This window comes from Atheta coriaria, unplaced genomic scaffold (genome assembly GCF_025399875.1).
Source record: "Atheta coriaria isolate IRGN ID8LTWV9N9 unplaced genomic scaffold, Caltech_Dcor_3.1 hic_scaffold_6_pilon, whole genome shotgun sequence".
Taxonomy (NCBI): domain Eukaryota; kingdom Metazoa; phylum Arthropoda; class Insecta; order Coleoptera; family Staphylinidae; genus Dalotia; species Dalotia coriaria.
In genome coordinates, this window is record NW_027045448.1 from 7,404,608 (window position 1) to 7,425,872 (window position 21,265).

General features: G+C 39.5%; 1 protein-coding gene across 2 annotated transcripts in view; it reads right to left on the reverse strand.

The window, feature by feature from the left end:
- Window positions 1–3,752: 3,752 nt before the first annotated feature.
- Ntan1 (N-terminal amidohydrolase 1) overlaps window positions 3,753–21,265 on the reverse strand; it is a 33,022-nt gene continuing 15,509 nt past the window's right edge. Inside the window, exons 1-7 of one of the 2 annotated variants that reach the window (XM_065305134.1) lie at window positions 18,457–18,762; window positions 6,361–6,548; window positions 6,215–6,280; window positions 5,279–5,461; window positions 4,686–4,894; window positions 4,456–4,617; window positions 3,753–4,399 (exon numbers count right to left, since the gene is read on the reverse strand). In XM_065305134.1, coding sequence (XP_065161206.1) covers window positions 4,274–4,399; window positions 4,456–4,617; window positions 4,686–4,894; window positions 5,279–5,461; window positions 6,215–6,280; window positions 6,361–6,547 — 933 coding nt within the window. In that variant the 5' untranslated portion in view covers window position 6,548; window positions 18,457–18,762 and the 3' untranslated portion in view covers window positions 3,753–4,273. Of the gene's footprint in view, window positions 4,400–4,455; window positions 4,618–4,685; window positions 4,895–5,278; window positions 5,462–6,214; window positions 6,281–6,360; window positions 6,549–18,456; window positions 18,763–21,265 lie in introns of those variants that run through there. The other variant, XM_065305135.1, reaches the window with a different exon arrangement.

Consider the following 21,265-nt stretch of genomic DNA (forward strand, 5'->3'; position numbering starts at 1 on the left):
TGAACATAGTGTTTCATAAGATACGATTCGACAAACAGCAAGGGAATTTGATGAAGGTTTTTATCGAAAAACTGTCTACGTCTAAAAGTGCATTAAACAACGATACAAAGTAAAACTTTCCATTTACTTATTCTGTGTTGGAATTGAAGAAATAAATCAATTTACAGTCGTAGCATGTGGTTATCTATAATGATAATACGTTTAATTGTACCCAGTCGCCAAGTCGAGTTCGATAATAATCAAATTGAGGGCGGAATGCAACTGTTCAGCTGTTCAATCACGTTTGAAATGCTTTCAGTAAATTGAGTTAAGTGAAAACCAATCTCCAGGGCGCAGAATTTAGATCCAACCATTGCAAATGACTGATGTAATCAATGTCATTTATTTATGTAAAAATTAACAATGTAGTTGATATGTATAGAATTTATTTGCGCAGTTTGCAAATAAGAGTTTTGCTTTGATCTCGCCGGCGTTCGACGAAGCGGCAAAAGAAGAAAACAATCCAGAACGTAATATTGCACAAAGCGAACGTCTTGAACCCCTAGAGTCTTGAAGGTGCGCAATGTTAATGGCGTTTTGGCGACAAGACACGCACGATTTCTGACTCAACATCAAAGAAGCAACTTATTCGTGTATTCTGACCCTGTGCACTTTAATTATTTTCCTAGTCAGCGCCTTTATTAACAAAAATTTCTACGAATTCCCCAGATTGCCCGAATTAAAAATACTAGGAAGTTGTACGAATATTTTAAGTTTGAATTTCAAAGAACTAGCCTTTGAGCGTGAGAGGAATTGATGTTATTGCAGGTGTACTATTCCTGCAACACGTAGGCATCAAAAAGCATTTGAGGTGGTGTAGCGCTGTTTGTTAATGTTTGAATATTCATTCCCGAAGCGAATTTAATTTTCTGCGCTATTTTAACTGAATTCACGTTACGCGTACGTTTATTACCTGGTTTTATAGACTATTACCTTGTGGTTGTCGCTTACATTGTTTATACGTCTCGCATACATAAATATCAGCACTATTAATTTATTTTAAGTTAAGTTTTGACCATCTGGTGAAAAACATCGATCATTTACCAGACGGTGTGCGCGTGAAGTGTGCAATGAGCGTGAATGCCCAGCGCCTCCACCTCTCGGACCTCTCCAAGGGCGGCGTTTATGTAAAACACGTGCCGAGACTTCTCTCTACGCACGATCGCGACGAAATGTGCAAATTGCAACAATTTCGATCGATTGCCGGCGCATAACTTCGACGTGTGCACACGGCCGCAGTCTAATTGCTAGCTCTAGCGATTCTAATTTGCGTTTGGCGAATTGCTGGAATAGCAACGCATTTAATTGCGAGTTGTTTAATTTGCGCTCGTTCGGCTGGTTAGCAATTCGCAAGGACGTCGCGAACACGTCTCAGTTTGATTACTTTGTGATCGCAACTTTAATACCTATTTTAAATGTAACTAAAAGGTCACCTATACAGGAGGTTGCTAATTAATATTTCATTATGTACAAAAAATGTCAAGATTTTAGGCGTTTTTCTATAGAATTTAATATGTAAATCACAAACTCTTGTGGGAGTTATAATAAATGTCAGGATGTTTTATCTTGAACAAAATTCTAAAGTTATTGTAATAATTTCAGACGTTATCTAAATATTAGCTTTGAAAGAAAATCAAGACGTGTTTTTTTTTAGTTATTCATTCATTAGCGACTTTGTTTATCTAAAAAATCAATAGACTAATTAGTCTTCGACATAAATTCAAGCTTGACTAGAAAGGTCGATTTTTATGTTGTTGTGGTTTGTGGTTTAATTTTTATAAAAATCTATATTTGAGTATATTTGTTTAGTAAACACTTGTTTTTCCTTTCTGGTTGCTTTCTGGCAATGTTTGTTTGCATTTCCATTTGCTTTTATTATCTTTTCGACTTTACCACCTGCATTGCAGTACTACAAAAACCGGAAAACGTCACTACACCACAAGGATGGCCGTTTTGTGACTTCCTGTGTACGTACTTTCTCTCTTTTGTTATCAATTTCATTACTTCACTTGCTTACAAATTGTGCTTAGATCTACCACGTTTTATAGCAGCGTGTTTTGTCAACGTGCGCTATTTGCATTGATCGTCTGTCCTCACATCCGCTCGACGGAAGCCATCATTGCATTTTATTACTCGTCACTTGTATAGATTTTTTTGCGAATATTGCAAAGCTATTTCGTTTCAGTTTACGATCCATTAAGTGTCGTTTTGTTGGTTCGATAAGTCAAACGTTACGACCAAATTGCTACTATAAATACATTAATGACTTATTTTGGGCAAAATCGTTGGAATCTTGCGAAAATAACATTTACAATTTAGAAAAATGGTGTCACGTAGATTTTTAACAAGATACTCACGCTTTTAATTGTACACGAATGTAAAACAAACTCACTTCAGCTATTTTTGGTGCATTAATTAAAATGTTTGGTCTCAACGTCGACGAAAATTCCTCCACTGGCTTGTTCGATCGAAAGATAACATTCAAGCAAACGTGCCGTATCGCTGCACAAGTTTTATCAGATACGCGCGTTCAAGTTATGCAAAAATTACTCCCGAAGTGTTCGCACTTCTCGGCAAGAAACGCCGACTAATTAACAACTTCCAATACGGGCAAAAATTCGCCGAGCGCGCGAACTTTGGACACTCGAGTTAAATACAAAAATAAACTTTCCGGAATAAACCCGAAAACAATTCACAATTTAGTTCGGTTAACTTTTAACTTTTGCGCCATCAAAATTATCCAATTTTGAGTTTGTGATCGGGGTTAAATTAAATAGTTTTTGTGGGAATTGTGGGCGTAAATTAGATTTTTGCAGTTTGATGGATAAAATGAGATTCAAATGGAATTGCCTGCGGTTGCTGGTTACCGCTTGTTTGTTGTTTGAGGACGCGTATATTTCCGTATTTCAATTTCGACCTATTCTATTCCAATTGCGCATTTGTGCAGCTTTAACAAACAAAGTTCACTACCAATTGTCATCACGTTGGTCCTAAACGTGATTGTGAAATGCACACTAGGTCATGTACAGGTACATTCAATGTTTATTTGAAGAGTGAAGCTTAAATCAATATATCTGTGTAGTGTTTGTCGCTTGTAATAGCACAGAACAAACATGTTTTGTTATTTGAATATTTAAAAATGCACGCGTTTTTTAAGAAACAAAAAGAACAGTTGGTACGTGCTAGTACAACACGTGCAGTTGGTACTGCCTGATTGTAGCGTTGCATCAAATTTGGCGGCAAATGTGTTAGAAGTGATAAGTGAAGTGCGCGTCGGTTTTATTAAAATTAAGACTTAATTAGACGATATTATCAAGAAACAAGTTGATGTCACCAAGAACATGAATTCGTGTGGTGTAGGTAAGTCCTCAAACAAGCACAATTGTTATAAATCATGTGATGCGCAAAGAATTCGAAGATATAATTCATGGTAACCTTACAAGTATTAACAATCACAGCATAAAAAATGAAAAAACCGTTAAAACTATGGCAAAACTAATAAAATATACTAATAAAAGAAATGAAAGCTTATTTACACATGGAATAATTGAAAACTTCTTGTAGTACAAGACTTAGAAGTAGAAAGTAGTAGTTAATACAAATTTTAAATTGATTGTACAGTAAAAGAATTGAAATGATTTCTGTCGAAGAGATTATCGCAGAAAAATAGTCAAATATAGAGATACAACGTAGAGAAATAAGTAATTCATGGCTAAGCAATGAAATATTTATTCATCGTTCAATTATAATCAACAACCCAAATTAACAAAATGCTCTAAACAACAATAAAATATGACTTACATTGTAAATTGTAACTTGTAACTATGCACTTATAAACATTCAAAAACAAGGTGTATTCGCATTCAAAATTCGAAAGTAAACGCTCTGTCGGTATCTCGCACATAGATTTGTGATATTGTGATGCAAATGATGATACAATCACCAGTTTAATATGAAGGAGACACACGCAATATAAAAATGTACCTAACTAATGTTATGTATAATGTTGAGAAGTGTAAAATCACAAATTTCATGTAACAATTATCCGGCCTTCTCACTTACGCTCTCGTGGTCCAACACAAAATATATAAACGTTCTATGTACATTTAAAGATTTCTACTAACAATATCAATAAATCTGTTCGTATCGTACGTATATATTTTTAAAGTAAGCTGAAACAATTCAAGGTTTCACTGTGTGTTTCTGTGTGTGGTTTCTTTCTTGCTACGATATCTCAGTACCGAACAGGTTGCCACGTTCCCGAATGCTCGTCCCGCCTGTAATAATGCGGACGATTATCCCTGAAGACAGTCACAGCTGGAAACTGATTATCTTGGATGTACTTTAATGTGGCGCGAATCTGAAATTGATATTGATGATGAAGTTGTAAAGTCGGTTTATTACAATCATTATTACCTGCATAACAAAGTGTGGCGGTTCAACTTCGGGCGAAGTCGAGAGGTGCTGCAGAATAAAGTCGTCAGACTGCTCCAGCCACAGGTCTACGCCACGCAGCGGCTCGTAGTTGAAGGGCCCGATTCGCAAGAGGCCCAAATTGCTGTCATAAATGTCCAACACCTAAAAGTCGACGCATTTAGATTATCTCTAAGGACTTGCGTGCGAGGAGAGATGAGGAAATAGCTTACTTGTGTGACGCCAGTGAGAAACTTGGCGCAGCGGAGTGGAAGATCAGGGCCCTTGTCGGGAAACGTGGCCGGAAATATTTCGCCCGTCTTGACGTTCACGCCGACGCCGTAGATCATCGGCCAGAGTATACCGCCGCGTATCGTCGTATTCAACTCGCCGATGCACGCCAGCGTCAGGTCGATCTCCACCGGCTGCTTGTGGAAGGATGCTGTAAAATGCAGCCACAATCATGAGAATATTAGCAACACGAATTCGTCCTACTAAATATCAACTATATTTCTACATCCATCATAACACAACCAAGCCTAAACCTAGATTTGGTACTAAGGAAATATTTAAATTCTTCTAACTGGTACATAAATCAACTGCATTGCTTGTGACGCCTGCATTCGGCAAGATTAATCCCAAGTTGTGCCAAAGTTGTAAACTGTAAATTCCTCGCGCACAAATGATCTGCCTAATAGAACGGCCCTTTTAAAGGCCGAACGGTCAAATGAATATCTACAATTTCCGCGTTTCGAACTTGGGGCTATCTCAAGCTAATAAAGCATTATTCACTTTGAGCGGACTTAAACTTTCGGTCGTAACTTACTCATGATGTTGTAGAAGAGCTCTTCGGAGTAGTGATGCGGGTCACTGTAGCCGCCGACAAGCTGCAGCTCGATGCGTCCCTCGGGATAGCCGAGGGCCAGCTCCTGGACGCGCTGCACCATCGTGGACACTGCCTCATCAGTACCATTTCCATCCAAGTGCGCTAACGCTACTGCTCCGGAACCTAAAATTCAATTACAGCATTAATTGCCTAACATTTACATCACTCAATTTAATGCACCGCGATATTGTCACATGCAATATTCTCGCGAGTAGTCGTATTTTGAAACAATTTCGAAAATTCCACGCTGCACTTGCAGGTATTATTATTATAATGTTAGCATCGGCAAGGTATGCGAAATAAAATTAGATTTAATTCTGGGTTCGCGACGACATCCCATACGCTTCGCCCGCTGCGCTCGTTATTATTATATTATTATTTTCATCGGCGCGCTGCATTGTTCCGCTTTCATCTTTCACGCAGCGTGCGAGCTTTATAATCCACGCCGGTTGTGTTTTAACCTCGAGTGCGGAATATTTGTGCGTGCTCTATTGTCTCGGGCAATAAAATTGATTGCAGAATCAATAATCATCGGTTTGACTCGAAAAGGTGGAGGATATTTTATCTATGTAGAAAAGTGAGCATAATTCAAGGGTCACTTTTCAAAAGCACTTTAAAAGCTCATAATATAACTCAAGCTTTAAACGATATTTATGTGGTACACAAATCAGCACCTAGTAATACTTTTCAGGGTGTTAAAAAACATTCATTGCAGTTTATCAGACAAACAATGGACTGGTACTGACCACAGAAATAAATCGCAATCAATTTCACGCTGGCGATCATATTTTTATAGCGCATAAACGAAAATTCTATAGTATTTTTTAATGGCATCGTAAATTTTCTTTTCATCATGAATTTATTATTTACACTTACCGGAATGCCTCACAACGACGATTATGCATGTGGTGGTATCGTCGGATCCAAGTATACTGACACTCTCTATAAAAATCAGTGTTAAGAATCACATTTTAACCACTTCCGGTTTTTTAATAAAAAAAGATGCAATTTGTGAAACTTACTGTCCATTGGTACAGTGGCGGCTAGTTCACGCTGTTGAACGTACAGGAGTCCCACCGGACCGATGACTTTATTGGGGATGGCAAGCAGCTGAGCGGCGGTGTCCCGATAAACCGGATGCGCGTGGTACAGCGAGCGCGTGTCCGGCGGACACTCCTTCTGCAGCACGCCGTTCAACACGAGCACCATGCTGTAAAACAGTTTGAAATTTATTAGATTTTGTTCGCGGACATATTAAATTATGTGAAAAGTTGTTTTTGCTGTAGAAAAATGAACGCTTCGCAAAATTGCATCGCATTGAAATAAAGTTAATAGCCGCTTATAATCCAATCCACCTGCGTGCTGCAAGACAACGTTAGAGTCTGCGCGGTTGGCGCTCGGACACTCCATTTATCATGACCGACGGGCATGAATAAATTAACATTGTCTTACCGCCGAACAGCGGGATTAGAATGGCATTAAGTGATTTATCATAAAGCGCCGGGAGAAAATCCAATATCCGCATTTTATTGCTCGTCGATTTATTGCGGGAGAAGAAAACTTCACTGCGCTCCGGCCCAGCGCTGAAAATTTTTAGCTTTTTGCAATCGGGCGCACTCTCGCGGAACGAATCGAACATTTTAGCCGTATTAGCACGCATTATGTATGCCATAAACTTCTGATTCCATTAGCGTGCTAATAATACCACTCATTTGCAACAATACCACAATTTCCGTAATAATTTTTACATCGCGATAACTTGTCCAATGGCAAATTCCACATTAATCGTGAATAAACACTAAACGATGATTATTAATAATCATCGTAAATACACGAAGTATTTTACCAACTACCTACCTACCTACTACCTGGTAGGTTGATAGGTTGCGCGTTGTGTGTACATCATTTGTTCGTGCTTCGCTTCCACACAACAAGAAGTCGAATACGTAATATAATAATATTCTACGTGCGCGCGCGCGCAGTGAATGTAAATAAGTAACAAATTAAAATCTCCCCGATTCGTAGACGTGGACGTCCAGCTGCGGCGACACAGCAAACAATTCCCAAGTAACCGGATTGTGTAGGAATAGGAACCGATAGAGAGATGTCGAAAAAATCTAAAATACTAGAAGATTATCACTAAAATATCCAAGTTATTGTATGACAATGCGCATTTGTTTTAACTCTGAAACAGGTTCATCAACAGGTCACGCTGTGATTCTCAATTAAGCAATTTTAAATCTAAATAATATAAACATAATATAGTATAATGAATAGTAATGCATTGAATTAGTCAGATAACTTGTAAGGTTCGTAAGATTCGCGACGTGCACGCATAACTTAATAATAAATTAATGTTTTGAGGTTCAATGAATGAGAATGTACTCATTTACGGCAGATTTTTTCAAATGTGTATAATTTGCGAGCATATCCGCGCCTACATTTCGCGCACAAACACTCCCCGTGCTCGTGCTTGCCAGCTTAGCAGTTTTACAGTTTGCGGGCAATTGAGGCGCGCGGGTTATTAACTGCTCAGCGTAAAGACAAATTGGCGGACCGTTCCGGGCGTCTCGGAGCACATCGCATATAATGCACGTTGCGATGCATTCACGAACGAATTAATCATGACGAGTTAATTTATTGCCGGCACGTCTTAAATATCTCGCCGGGGTTATACATAACAGATCCCACCACACCACCTCTCACCGGATGGGGATTGCGGTAGTCTCGAACTTGTCAAATTGCCACACCACCAGCAGCCGCATTCTTTGTCTGGCGATATTAAATTCGATATTGAATGATATCGACGCTAAATCAACGTCCGATGTAATCGCTGGTAATCGAAATTCAAACCGTGTCATTATTTGATGTTATTAAATATTGAATAATTAGCGTTCATTTTTCACGCCACAAGAGTGAATTTCCATACTGGCGATCTGAAAAAAATTCAATCGGAGCGTATAGTCGGTACCTAACATTAATCAATAAATATCGTCCGGGACTATCCATCTCATGAACGTGTATTAATGGGCGTGTCACTTTTTAAATAGCGAATAATCAAAACCGGATATCCAGGTATCAATATCGCACCGCACGCAATGCGCGCGCGCGCGCGGTGATAAATTGCCATTATACGTTATATCTGTCAGGTTGATGGAGTAAAGTGAATATTAACCTGCACCTTTTAAATGTTACCCGGAGCCACGAAACGCCATGAAATCTCAACTGCGCTCTCGCACTTCTTGCGTTTAGTGTACTTACAAGCACTCACCTCAAGTGTCTTAGCGTGGGTGCAAAATCTAATGCAGTGTAGCAAAATTATACCTTGTGGCTATTTAATTTTTGCGGCAGTTGCGAAATGAAAAGTTTTGAGTGAAAAAATATTTCAACACATCAATCGGGCGGCGATAATTATACGCCACGCGATATCAAAATGATTGCAATCAACAACAACAGCCGGAGACCATTAATCTTGCACGGTGCGTGCCGCGTATGCGATGAATCCATTAATTACGCCATTTCGCGATTATCGAACGCGGTGCACACAATCAAGCAAATTCGCTTGTTCGTGGCAACAATACGTCGAAATGAAATTAATTAAAAGTTTTACACGGATGGTTCGCATACCGCCCATTGAAGTACCACGCCTTTATGAAATTTTACAACAACCGGCTGAAACTATCTCCAAATATTTCGCAGTAAACATCATAAATATTAATAAAAATGAACTCGTGTGGGGTAAGCAATAAATCAACATCGCAACACACGATATTAATTATTTATCGTATGTGAGAATATTTTAATCACATTGATATTGATATTTGTAGCAAATATTCATCATGCTATATTTAACTCAACTTATCATCATTATTACCGATTACTGGCAGTATTTAACGATGTAAATAAAAGTTTAACGCTCATAGCACTTTCTAAGAAGTTAAAAAACCGCTGATAAATCAATCAATTCGTGCAAATTAACGAATCAAAATATCGGTTACGAAGAATGTGCCAACGCACAGAAGTAGTGTTAATAATTTAATATACATAATATTGACGTTTGTGTGCAAATACATAATAAAGCGCCACAAATGGTCGTAAATATTATTAACGAGCAACAAACCGAGCGCGCGAACGACGTCGAAACGATTTATTCAGTAGCCAACATGTGCAATATTTGAATTTGATTAGAATTGCAAATAAATTCAATCCAGTAAACATTCCTGCAGCAAGCCGAAGCATTTAAAATTTTAAATAGAAATTTTAAACAAGAAATAAATTAATAAATAACAACATCCTTAAAATCCCGGTATACATATAAGCGTGAACATCTTGCAGGAGAGAACGCAATGGTCGCGATGGCCTCGTAAACAATTTATCTGTCTACGAGCAATAATTAATAACGGGCCGGTCGAGTTGTTATTCGTGTGCACACGGTGGTGTATGTGTGCGTGGCGTTTAATTATATCGTTATCTCTTCGCAACTTATAAACCAATGCGTTCGCATATTATCGGGACTATCCGTTGCTAAGCGTTTAAATCATCACGCCGCCGCCGCCCGGCTCGGCGGCAAGTAAGAGCGCAGCACTCTGGCTGCTGTTGTAACATAACTTATCGTCATGTTACGCGCGGCGGGATGGGACGAAAATTCCGGCTAGCTTCGCCGATAACTGAACTTTGAAGTTCACGCGGTAAACTTCTAATTGGCTTGCAGCGCGCTAGCAAAACGCACTCGGTACATGCATTTATCAAATGCGATTATATTAGAAAATCGATTATTGGGTAATAATTCAACATAAAAAATAAACTCTAAATGAAAATATCTCTTCAGGTAAAAGCCTAAATACCTGCATACAATTGCAGGTAACACAAAGAGATGTACACATACATAATGCATGTGTTTTGACGTTGACGCAACGACGCGCGCACCATTCAAACGTCCCATCAATGGATATCGTGTCGGTGTTCGGTTCGCGCGCGCCATGTCGAACAACTGCCGACCAGGCACGCCGCGATCCATCAAGTCCTTTGCGTTGCACGCCAGGATTTAACATTCCGTCGGCGTGGCGCGCCACAAAAACCTATGCAACATTGGCGTTACATTTCTTACAGGGATTTATCAACATGTGAATATGTTCACAGATCAACAGATCAACGCGCTTGTTGGTACACCGTCGCGCCTCGCTAACAACAACCATGCAAAGTAAAAAAGGTTTAACTATGCGTGACTATCACCATCCACTTATATAGTGTTTTGTGTCGTGATATTTACATATCACAAGCGTTTTATTAAAAAGAATCTAATCCGACCAATGAATGAATATTTAAACTCCTCCTTGGAGCGGAAATTTATTGATGGCTTCGTGTCCGTTTTACATTTCTCCTCGACGCGACGCGCGCGTGGAGTGTTATTGAACGTTACTAATTCGATTATCGTGTAATGATTTCGTAATTTACATTTTTATTGTTGATTTAAACACGCCATTAGAGGCGTTTTGAGTCGTCGACGCCGGGCGCGAAAGCTGCTTACGAGATTAGAGGCGAGCAAACAAGTTTTACGCACGCATCATCCTTGTCCGTACGTACGTACGCGTTGTGTGTGTTCTCATTCAGAGAGCTTTTTAAGTTGGCTTCAATGAAATGCGGAATGAGCGTCCGCGAGAGTGTTGGAAATCATTCAGTGATAAAACGCAATTTGTACGATGCGCGTGAATAACAAATTCGTAGAAAGTTGAACGCTCTGCATCTTTTTGACTAATTCCTGCTTGGGTGTTGGATAAATATCGTGGGAAACTTTTAGCTAAACAGTAAAAACAACATAACTGAACACAAAGTAGGTTGACAGGTGATTTTAAACAGAAGATTTTGAACAGAAGGCGCCAGGATATGCGAAAATTCTGTATTACAAGTTGAAAGCGGCGATAATTGACAAAGCTTCATTTTAAATAGTTTAACGCACAAGTAATTATTTTAATAACTCGCCAGTTGTGCGCTGAAAATGTCCAACACATCGTCAAAGTTTATCAACTCAATCTACGGTTTAGTATAGGCGATTATCTTCGCAGTTAATACTCTGGCATAACTCTCTGACGTTTATCGTGTAAAAATAGCTTAAAATTACGTTTTAAATAGAGTTCTCTGTAATTTGCACAATCTGTTCGTCGTTAGGTTGAAATGCGTGAAATAGAATACTCATAATTAGTAACAAAAACTAATTGGTCTCTCGTGTGCACATACGGCACAGGAAATCCAAAGGAAAGCAATGGCTTTGTTCGGTGACAAAAGCTCGGAATGTGCCAACAGGTGGTTTGGTAGTACTGGTATTGTTATCGAACCCGTTTCTAACAAGACGAGCCCGAAGCAAGACATATGAAGATTTAAATAATGACGAAGGAAAAATGGCTTTCTGAAAGGCTAATTATTGGCTTTGTTTTTCTGGACTTGGACTTGATGGCCATATAACAAATGAACACAAGAGAATCAGTGCGGTTCGTGGACACGACGCGACGAATAAGCGAATGCATTATGGGCTCGCAGACCATCACGAAATCGGAATCGAAGCTTCGAACTTCGAATTTATCGACCTACTTTATCTCGATTTAGATACCTAGGCGGCGCGCGTTCGGGCTCGGAAATCACGACTTGTATCTCGCGAGATCGCAATCGCCATCGCGATCGGTTTTCCCAACGCGGACGACACGAGAAAAACACCGCACAATGCATCGGGCGCAATAGCCATCTAATATAATCGGGGTATAATTCCGTGTAGGTTGCTTCGATGAGGCCTTGTTTAACAAGCATTCGCGCTTCGCACCGTGATGTGCCCGAGAAGAAGCAACCGTTCGGAAAAAGATATTATCCGATTAGAACAATAACTAAAGCGTTCTCGCGACTGCCCCGCCGCATAATTTCTCGCAACCGCGCCGATCAATTTATTGCTCGAGTGAGTCCTGTTTTCGATAATGTCACAAACAAGTCTGATCGTTGATAAATCTGTATCGAGTTGCGGCGCGCCAGCGATTTGTTTCGAATAAACAAACGACAACTCATCGCCATCATTTCATTCAAATAAGTTGCAGAATGACTAAACATTAGCCACTATTATTTCGCCGAGGGAGATCACTATTAGTTTATTTACTTGTATAGAACGGAAAAAAAGTGATGAGAACCCGGAACTTGTCTGTTTAACAACATCAGCGCGCGCATTGCATTTCGAGCATACAAGCCTTGGCAAATTAATTTGAAGAAGCAAATCGCATCTCTATTAGATTAATTTAACGATCGCGGCCGGCCGTTACGCCGGTGCTTTATGATATGAAAAGCGCATCATTTTGCGCTACGGCTGCCGCTGCTCGTCTCTCGAGCATGGCCCGCACCGTTTAATTACGTTCGCAATTAATATCGCGGAAAAATCCGTCGACGTCGACGTTTGCGTTTCTTCTTCTTCCTCGGGCGAGATCGATCTATCGATACGCCGGTCCGTTAGTTACAGCCGCGGTACTTATAATATTTTATTGTATTAGTATCTTACGTCCGCGATGGTCGACGGATAAACTCGCTCTCATCTTCCAACTCTTCACTCTAATAACACCACCACATACGTGCGATTGCGGAAAAACGAAATTGATTTGAAATGGAAATGAGTTGTGGTAAGTTGAAGTGTAGGCACAAAGGCGATTTATTCATCTGCGGGTGCAATTATCTCAATTTACGCACGCAACTTTAAACAACTCGTAAACATGACGCGATTTTATCTCGACTCTCCAATATTTACATTTGCGAACAATTAAACTCACTCATGTTAATGACAGGACAAATTCAACCAAGTATAAATTTATTTTCGAAAGAGGTTTCACTATTTTTTGAGTTGTTAGAACTAATAGATTTGAGAATTGATCACGAACGGAGAAGGTAGACGTTAAACTATCAACACGACGCGTTGGTAATGTAATGGCAGTGAAACGAGGTGTGCAGAATGGAGATGCCACTTTGATCCGGCTGAGCTTATCGACACCAATCGGTTGTTATTCTCACCATGGCGCAGCAAACAAGTAAACATGACCAATCGTTCCGATCTAACCAGTTTGCAGAAGGCTTCTGGTCCAAGAACAATTGTTAGGTCACTTCGACGAGAAATAAAACTGAAACACGAGCTGTGAAAATCATCCGCAGACATCTTACAACAGAAATACTACGCAATTGGAAGCTGTGGTTGCAACAAGTTGAAGATAAGCGTTATAACAATGTGGTGGACAATCATTTGGAAAATCATCTCGTGACTGTAATAATTCAAACGAAAAAGAAATGAGATCAGACATTGCGGTTGGCAATAAAAGCAAATCAATGAAAGCACGACTAAATGTCCAAATGAAATACACGAAAACAATGAGAGTACAGAGACTACTCTTTCATGTAGAACTCGAGATGAAAAATTAACAACAGGCTTTAATGTCCACAGCACGACTGTTGGACGGTTGATATTTGTCTCTTACAGTAGCCGTACACAATTCATGAAGTACACACGACGGAATTATAACAAAACGTGAGAAAGAATAATGTATAAGTACATACGCGAGTTCAATAAGCTGTAAGTGTAGATTAATCAGTCGGGCAGAGGATTCATCAGGCGGTCGCGCGCGAATAACTAAGCCTCGCGCGCCTCTCGTCATCATCATTGAACAGTTAAATGTGGGAGTGTCGCGTCCATCTTCTCTATTTTATCGCTTATAGGGTGTGAAGATATTCCGCGGGAGACGCGCGCCGACCACGACGACGCAAGATTGATAAATGTGCACTTCGAGAACGCACTCGCGATACACAAACGAAAGTACGATTAATTATTCCGCACGTCAAGACTAATTGAAAATTACAAATGCGAATAGCAAATGAATAACAAACAGCTATAAACGGCGCGAGCGTGCGCGAGTTTGTTCACACGTTGCTAACAATGCGGACGAAAGCGCTGTAGCTTTCCAGCCCACACGCGGATATAGAAAAATGCAATTAATTTCGGACGCGTGCTAAATTCAGCAGATTAAATTCCGGTTCATTGCATAAATCATCTTAATCAGGTGACAAGAGTGACAATATTTTTTAAGTATGAAAAACTGCAAGTTTTAAACATTTTTTTCGAAGAAAATGATTATATTACCGCTAATGATGTTCATGATCTCCTATAATTTACACAAGTTTCCTCCTACAGCGCACAACATTGCTTGATAATTGAGTGGTAATTATCGGTAACATGTTATGATACATTTGAAGGCTAATTAAATCAAGTCGACTTGTAATTAGCGTCGTTATTACTGGCTTCGGTGGGCTGGGCGCGTTCTCAGCCCATCCTCGCACATAACCATTAAGTTTAACATTACTCTAAGCAATTATACAAGATTCCTTAGCGATTTTTTCGTCAACTGTTTGAAATTACCAACTGGTCACGTGTAGATTTAGTCCACATTCACACGTATTGTAGTTGATTGACAGGCAAATGTCCAGCACGCTTCGGCATGCGGCGCGGCACCGTTTCGATTGAGTTGTAGGAACAATGGGCGCGTGCTGGGGGCTTAATGGGACCGACAGTTGGAAACGTCCCATATGGGCTAGAGAGACCGGCTAGAGAGCAACTAGTAGACCAGGCGTACAAAGCATCATTCATTTCCACGATGTGTATTGACGTCTTTGAAATATTATTCGGGAGAAGAAAAGAAACGAAAACAACACGCGCAACCAAGTCATTAGGCGCGCGTTCGACGAATACAATTCATAGCATTAAATAACGAAAATATTTTCGTAACTTTTGTTGCAAAGCGCTTTGTTGAGGATATCTTTAAACTTCGTGATGAGTTCTGTTTGTTTATAGCGTCGTATATTAATCGATAGCGCCAATAGGGACGGCGAGAGATATTTACGCGCCAAGCAAAACGAACTAAACATGACTTTTTAGTGGTGTGATGATAATTAAATTAAAAATTAAAAGAAAAGTACGCGCCGCAATGCGAAGATTAATCTAACGGGTTACGGCCGAGATCGCGCCGCGTCGATAACGCCCATAACGTTCGCAACATAATAATCCACAAATCTTGGACTTTATGGCGGATTATAATAGGTCCCGCCACGGACCAAGGAGGTACCCAACGCGCATTTCTTAGACAATGCTCCAGCATATATGAAGATGCAATATGCGTGTGTGATTTTTTTTTCTTTCGTTAGAAAAATCTAAGCTGATAATACGCGGCCGCGATGCTAAATATTATTCAAGCGTTTATTACAGAGACGCAGGTTGTTCGATGTACGTGTACACACTTCGTTCAGTTGTTCGCTTTTTCATTCGCTGGGTGTTTCAAAGCTTTCGTTTTTCTCCTGCATCGGCATCTTCGCGGCGTGTCGCTGCGATGCGCTACAATGTTGCATAGTGCGCATAGTTTGTTCCTATTGAACTATAATTTCATGCTGTTTGAACGTCGTGTGAACCAAGTAGACACAAGCGCGTGTAAAATAAAACAGTGCACAAGTCATTGCCAGCTCCAGCATCACAATATTCCACTTGTTGAATTTGTCACAGACGGTGACGAGTGTGTGCTGGGTGCGTGCGTTACCGAATCTCTCTTTTCTTGCGCAGCAAATTACTATATTTTATTAGGCCGCTGATGGGTGGAGAAGATGGAACCCACATGCCTGCGCTTTTCATTGTAATAATGATAATAATATGTGTATGGTTTACGTGCGTCGTCGTCGTTCGAAGCTTTATGCGCGTTCTGGTGCCGGGGTTGTGTTGTTGTGTGTGCAAGTCGAGTTAAAATTCCTTTATGAGATGCGAAGCATCACAAGACGTCGAAGGAGCATCGCACACGGCGCACGAAATTTACGGTCGACGCTTTATTATTAAGTTATTGGAATTTATTGTGTTATGCGCGACGAGGTTATTAATTAAAATCATTTACATTCATACCTTCAACATCCAGCCAGTTTATTTCACATGAGATAAAAATTTATTTAAGATTTCTCGTCGCGTCGCGCGCATATGGTGCAGATTATTGAATTCTTGCAGTTTTTAAGCAATTACACGAAAAGTTACAATTGAATTTAAGTCATTTCTTTGCAAATTTATTCAAAATTAAATTATGTATCGAACAATATCAAGTTTTAATTAGTAACATTGTTTCATAGAAAGTTACAGCCCATTTAAATAAATTTCGACATTTTTCTAAAATTTCAAATGTATTTTGTTTAAATTTAAAACAGACATTAAACCATTAAGGTCAAGTTATAATTGCAAGTTAAACAAACGCAAGTATGGTAAACACAACACTAGGCAAATACACCCATCAAAAAGCAAGTGTTAAGGTATATAAAAGTAATTAACCATCTAATTAGCAGATTTCGAAAGACGTTTAGTGTCTGCGCGTCGTAAATAACGTCTAAATTACATGTTCGGTGTTTAAAAGAATTGACGTTAAAGGCCGGAATCGAAGGCGAGCGTGTCGTAAATGCGTTCGAAAAAAAATTAACAAGCACGCGTATGTTCGCTGTGTTTGTGTGTGCGCCGCGTACATATCAGCAGGAAGAAACATTGCAAATACTTCCCCGACGCTTCAACACAACACGATGCGCATTAAAGGTCCAAACATCGAACACAGCGTACGCATTCTTCTCATTCTTTGCGCTTAATGAATAAGCGCCTAATCTTCGCTTCCACATTGAATGGAAGTTTCAAACGATCGCCGCGTAATTAATTGCTGCTATTCATCTAATAGACTATGATAGACACCACTGGCGCTCAGTATTAACCTATTTACACGCGGATAAAAACGCGTAAACAAGACTGATAGCACTTATCAGTGAAATAAACTGTAGATGTGTCATAAACATTAATATTCTGGATGATTCAAAATTTCCACAAACGCAAAAGAGAGATTAGACGGAAATTTATATGCGAATGATTATAAATCGTGTAAAATTTTTGGCTTGAATGTGTGTGGTCCTTGCAACTGGCAGTGCGACCATCCCACAACTCTCCGAGACCAGCAGGTCTTGGGAATGATGAAGAAGCAGGTTGCAGCAGAGGAAAAAAATAACAAACTAAGATATGCTGCTATGTGAGTACTAGAATGCCATTACAAATCGATATCTGTCGAGACTGGCCACTTTTATGGGACGTTTTGATCTCTTCTAATCAGTCTCACAGGTAGAAAGCGCTAAAATAGTAATAGTAATCTTAAACAGAATATAAATGCTACACCCAGGTTTTTTATCGATGTTCAAATGGCATTTATGACCATTTTATACCGACTTAAAACTTATGAACGCGAATGTGTCTTATCGACCATTGTCCACGCACGTATTAGGCTCGCGAACAGGTTATGTGCGTATTCGATCCAAATATTACAATATACATATACAAGCGGTTGAATTTCGAAAATGGAATAATTTGAATTTGAATTTCGAATTTGCATACATTAGCGGATGCAGCCCGACAACTACCGGCGCTGTGTGTGCGTTAATGTCACGGAAAGCGCGCGATGTCGTGAAAAGTTGAAGAATCACGGCGGTTACAAAGAATCGAAATTAGCATAATTTTATGTTGTGGCGCGTGTTTTTTTTTTTCGAATTCACGCCGTTTTATGTAGATTTATCGATGCGATTTCAATTGTAAATTTTTTCCAGCTCTTTTTCGATTATTTCTGATAAAATTTTCGGTTTTAATTTCCAGTGCGGTGTGTGAGTGCGCGGCTGCGTGCGTTTAATTGACTGTAATGCACATGTTATTGGACTGTCGCCGAGGGGAACCAGTAGCGTTAAATTACGAGCACATATATATGATACCGACGGGCAGACGTCGTAGACGGCCGCATCACACGTCGTCTTGTTGTTCAACTCACGAGTGGTAAGTACGAGTCATCACCGATGTTTGCGGCAATTGCTTCTACTCGCGGTCGTTCATTTTCATTGTTTAACTGGGTTGTGCACGCATGCCACAGCGCTAATAAAACTTTGTTTACAAGTGGTTGATGGTGGTATGTTTTATCTTAGTTTTTGTTGATTTATTCAATAACTACGCACATTGGAATAAAATTACTTGCAGATTTATAATCAACATTAAATATTCAATAGTGATAACTTACTTGATACGTTGAAGTTGATTACAAAATATTTGTTGGATGTTTTCAAAGTTTTTGCGACACTTAAACACAAAATTTCTTCTTGAAAAGTTGAAAAATCTGGCTATTAAACTACATAATCGAAGCTTAAATGAATGGTACGAGTACACGTGCTCGTAGCTCGTGCGTCGCTAACAGCTGAGAGCGTGCGACGCGTGCTTTCTCGAGCTTTCTACGTATATAACCCGCCCGCAAACAACTACCTGCTCGCTTCGGCAGCAGTGGTGCGCACAACGCGGTGTTCGTCGATCGACTGACTAACCGCGAGGAGCAACACGGTGTGGTGGCGGTGGGCGCCGTCGGAGCTTGAGAGTTGAGCTGGTTGAGCTTGAGCCGCAGCCTGAATTTGAGTTTATGTGGGCAGAGAGATATCAGCCGGCCGGCCGGCACCGGTTACCGTTTTCGGAACGGGTTCATATCGGCGAATGCGCGGCGCCCGCGTGAGCCCCCAATGTGTGTGTTTCACCATTTCACGAATCGCGCGAATGATTGATGCATAAAAGCTGAGTATTTAAATTTTAAATCGTATGACGAATGGCGAATGTAATAATCAAACATTTAAAATCATTATTGAACGCTGTGCGAGAGCTCAAAAACGATGTAAAATATTTCTTTCAGTTTAAGTTCACCGCTGTATGCATCTCGCAATATAACGTGTATTAATTACGTTTTAGTACGCGTAATTATGCATCGCGTACAAGATTCCACCATTATCTATCAATAAATTCTGAATTCCATATTATACGGCATCAGTACCAGCTCCAGCCCCGCCGGATTTTATGTGTTATGTGGCTCTGCGTGGCGCGTTTTTTTTTTCGTTTTCTTCTTTCGAGCGGCGCACCAACTGCCGCAATGAGAGAGACACGGAAAACTGTCCTAACCTATTCTCGTTATTCTATAACGCGGCGTGGCCGGCGAACAATTTCCTTATACGCCGCACCGCCTCACCAGCACCAGGCTATATAACATGCGTTACATGCACCATAAATTACCGAGATTGCGAACCGACGAGCTGGCGAGATCCGCGCCGCTGTGAAAAACATGAAACTGTATTGCCATTAGACGTTTTTCCCTAAAATAAACTGCCGGAGAGTTAAGCATCTACGAAAATTCTGCACTCTTATGAAGTTATATTTAGCTGTGCAGTAGCTGTATGCATCAAAATCAAGTAAATTTAGAACAAACTAAATAATTATTGATGAATCATCATGGGAAGTTTGTAGTTATTGAAAATATTCGATGTTTTTCTTAATTTTTCAAGCATTTTACGCATTTTCATGACAAATTAACAAAAATATTTCATTTCTAATCAATAATCATTAAACTCAACATTATGAGTTATCTCTAAATCTACTCTTTGGTATAAAAATGAAAATTAACATAATTTACCTTTGTACCCAAAAAGATAACCATCGAAAAAAATAAATGTAAAGTCAACTTCCGTGCGTTCAACGAATATTCCCTCGAATAGTCGTAGTTTGTTTGTTCATTCATACTCATCCATCTTTCATTTTTATTTTTATTTTTTACTCAGTGGCATCAGCATGAGTTGTTAACTACTGTTACATGCATTGACAAATATACATAACATTGGTGGTTTAAAAACCTATCGTGACAATCTATGACCGCTGCGAGTTTTTCCTTTGTAGTGTAAATGATGGTTGACTTGGATGGCATCGATGACTGCGCATCCGTCGCGCTCGAACGAAAAAAAAAACGCATAAACTACAATTTTGTAACATAATAGCTTAAACATTTCGTGTGGTGAATCGTCTTGATCAATAAAACAAATTTATTATCATTATCGCTGTAATCCGACGAATTAAAAACGCATTTAAGCGTTTTGTTGAATTATCATAGGAAAACAGTTGAATAAATCAAACGATGCATTTCCATAAAGCACAATAAATTCGTTATCAGTAGAGATGTATGCTGAGTCGCCTATAAAAAGTTTACAAATATGGATCCGATGAATTTTATTTATGGCGATTTCAACGCACGCAGCAATGTACACGGCATAATCTCCATCTATAGTGTAATCATTATTATAAATGACATAGATACATGAATATTGCTTCCATAGCGGCACAGACAAGACGTCCAACCGACGTCCACTTGTTTCTCTATCCAGCATCCCGACTTTTTCATATATATTTTTTTATTTTGTTGCCGGCCATCGTTAGTTAGCCACGCATTAAAATATTATAATTACATTTGATGGTAATAAAGAAATATATGCGCACGTTTTATGGCAATATTTATACCGTCCAATGAATAACTGGCTGCGTTTGTGATTTATTGTTGTTGTGAGTAACAAATCGTTCTTATTGACCTGCCGTCCGAATTTTGGTAGTTTGTTTAGCGTTTTGATCATTTTCATTTACATGCGTTATAAATTATAACAAGCACGTGTCGGACATGCTTGGAAGCTGCCTCCACGTAACTAAAACATACAATGCTTTCACCTCGGCGATTCTTCATCTTCACCTTCGTCCGAATGAAGTAATTCAATAATTAAATATTCCATTCGAAAGAAAACTAAAAGATAAAATAACGAAAATCGTTGGGATGTTGGTAAAAAAGCAATAAAAGCTTCATTCATATCATTCACAGAGATGATTTGGAAACTCGTTGTAACCCGATATCGAATGTCTCTCATTTCTCACACGGATAATCGCATTGACAAATCGTGTTCGCCCGACGATAAAACAATTATATGGCATATCGTTTACTTAGTTACGCCCGTAACCTATCCGTTTCGGTTGATGCTTTC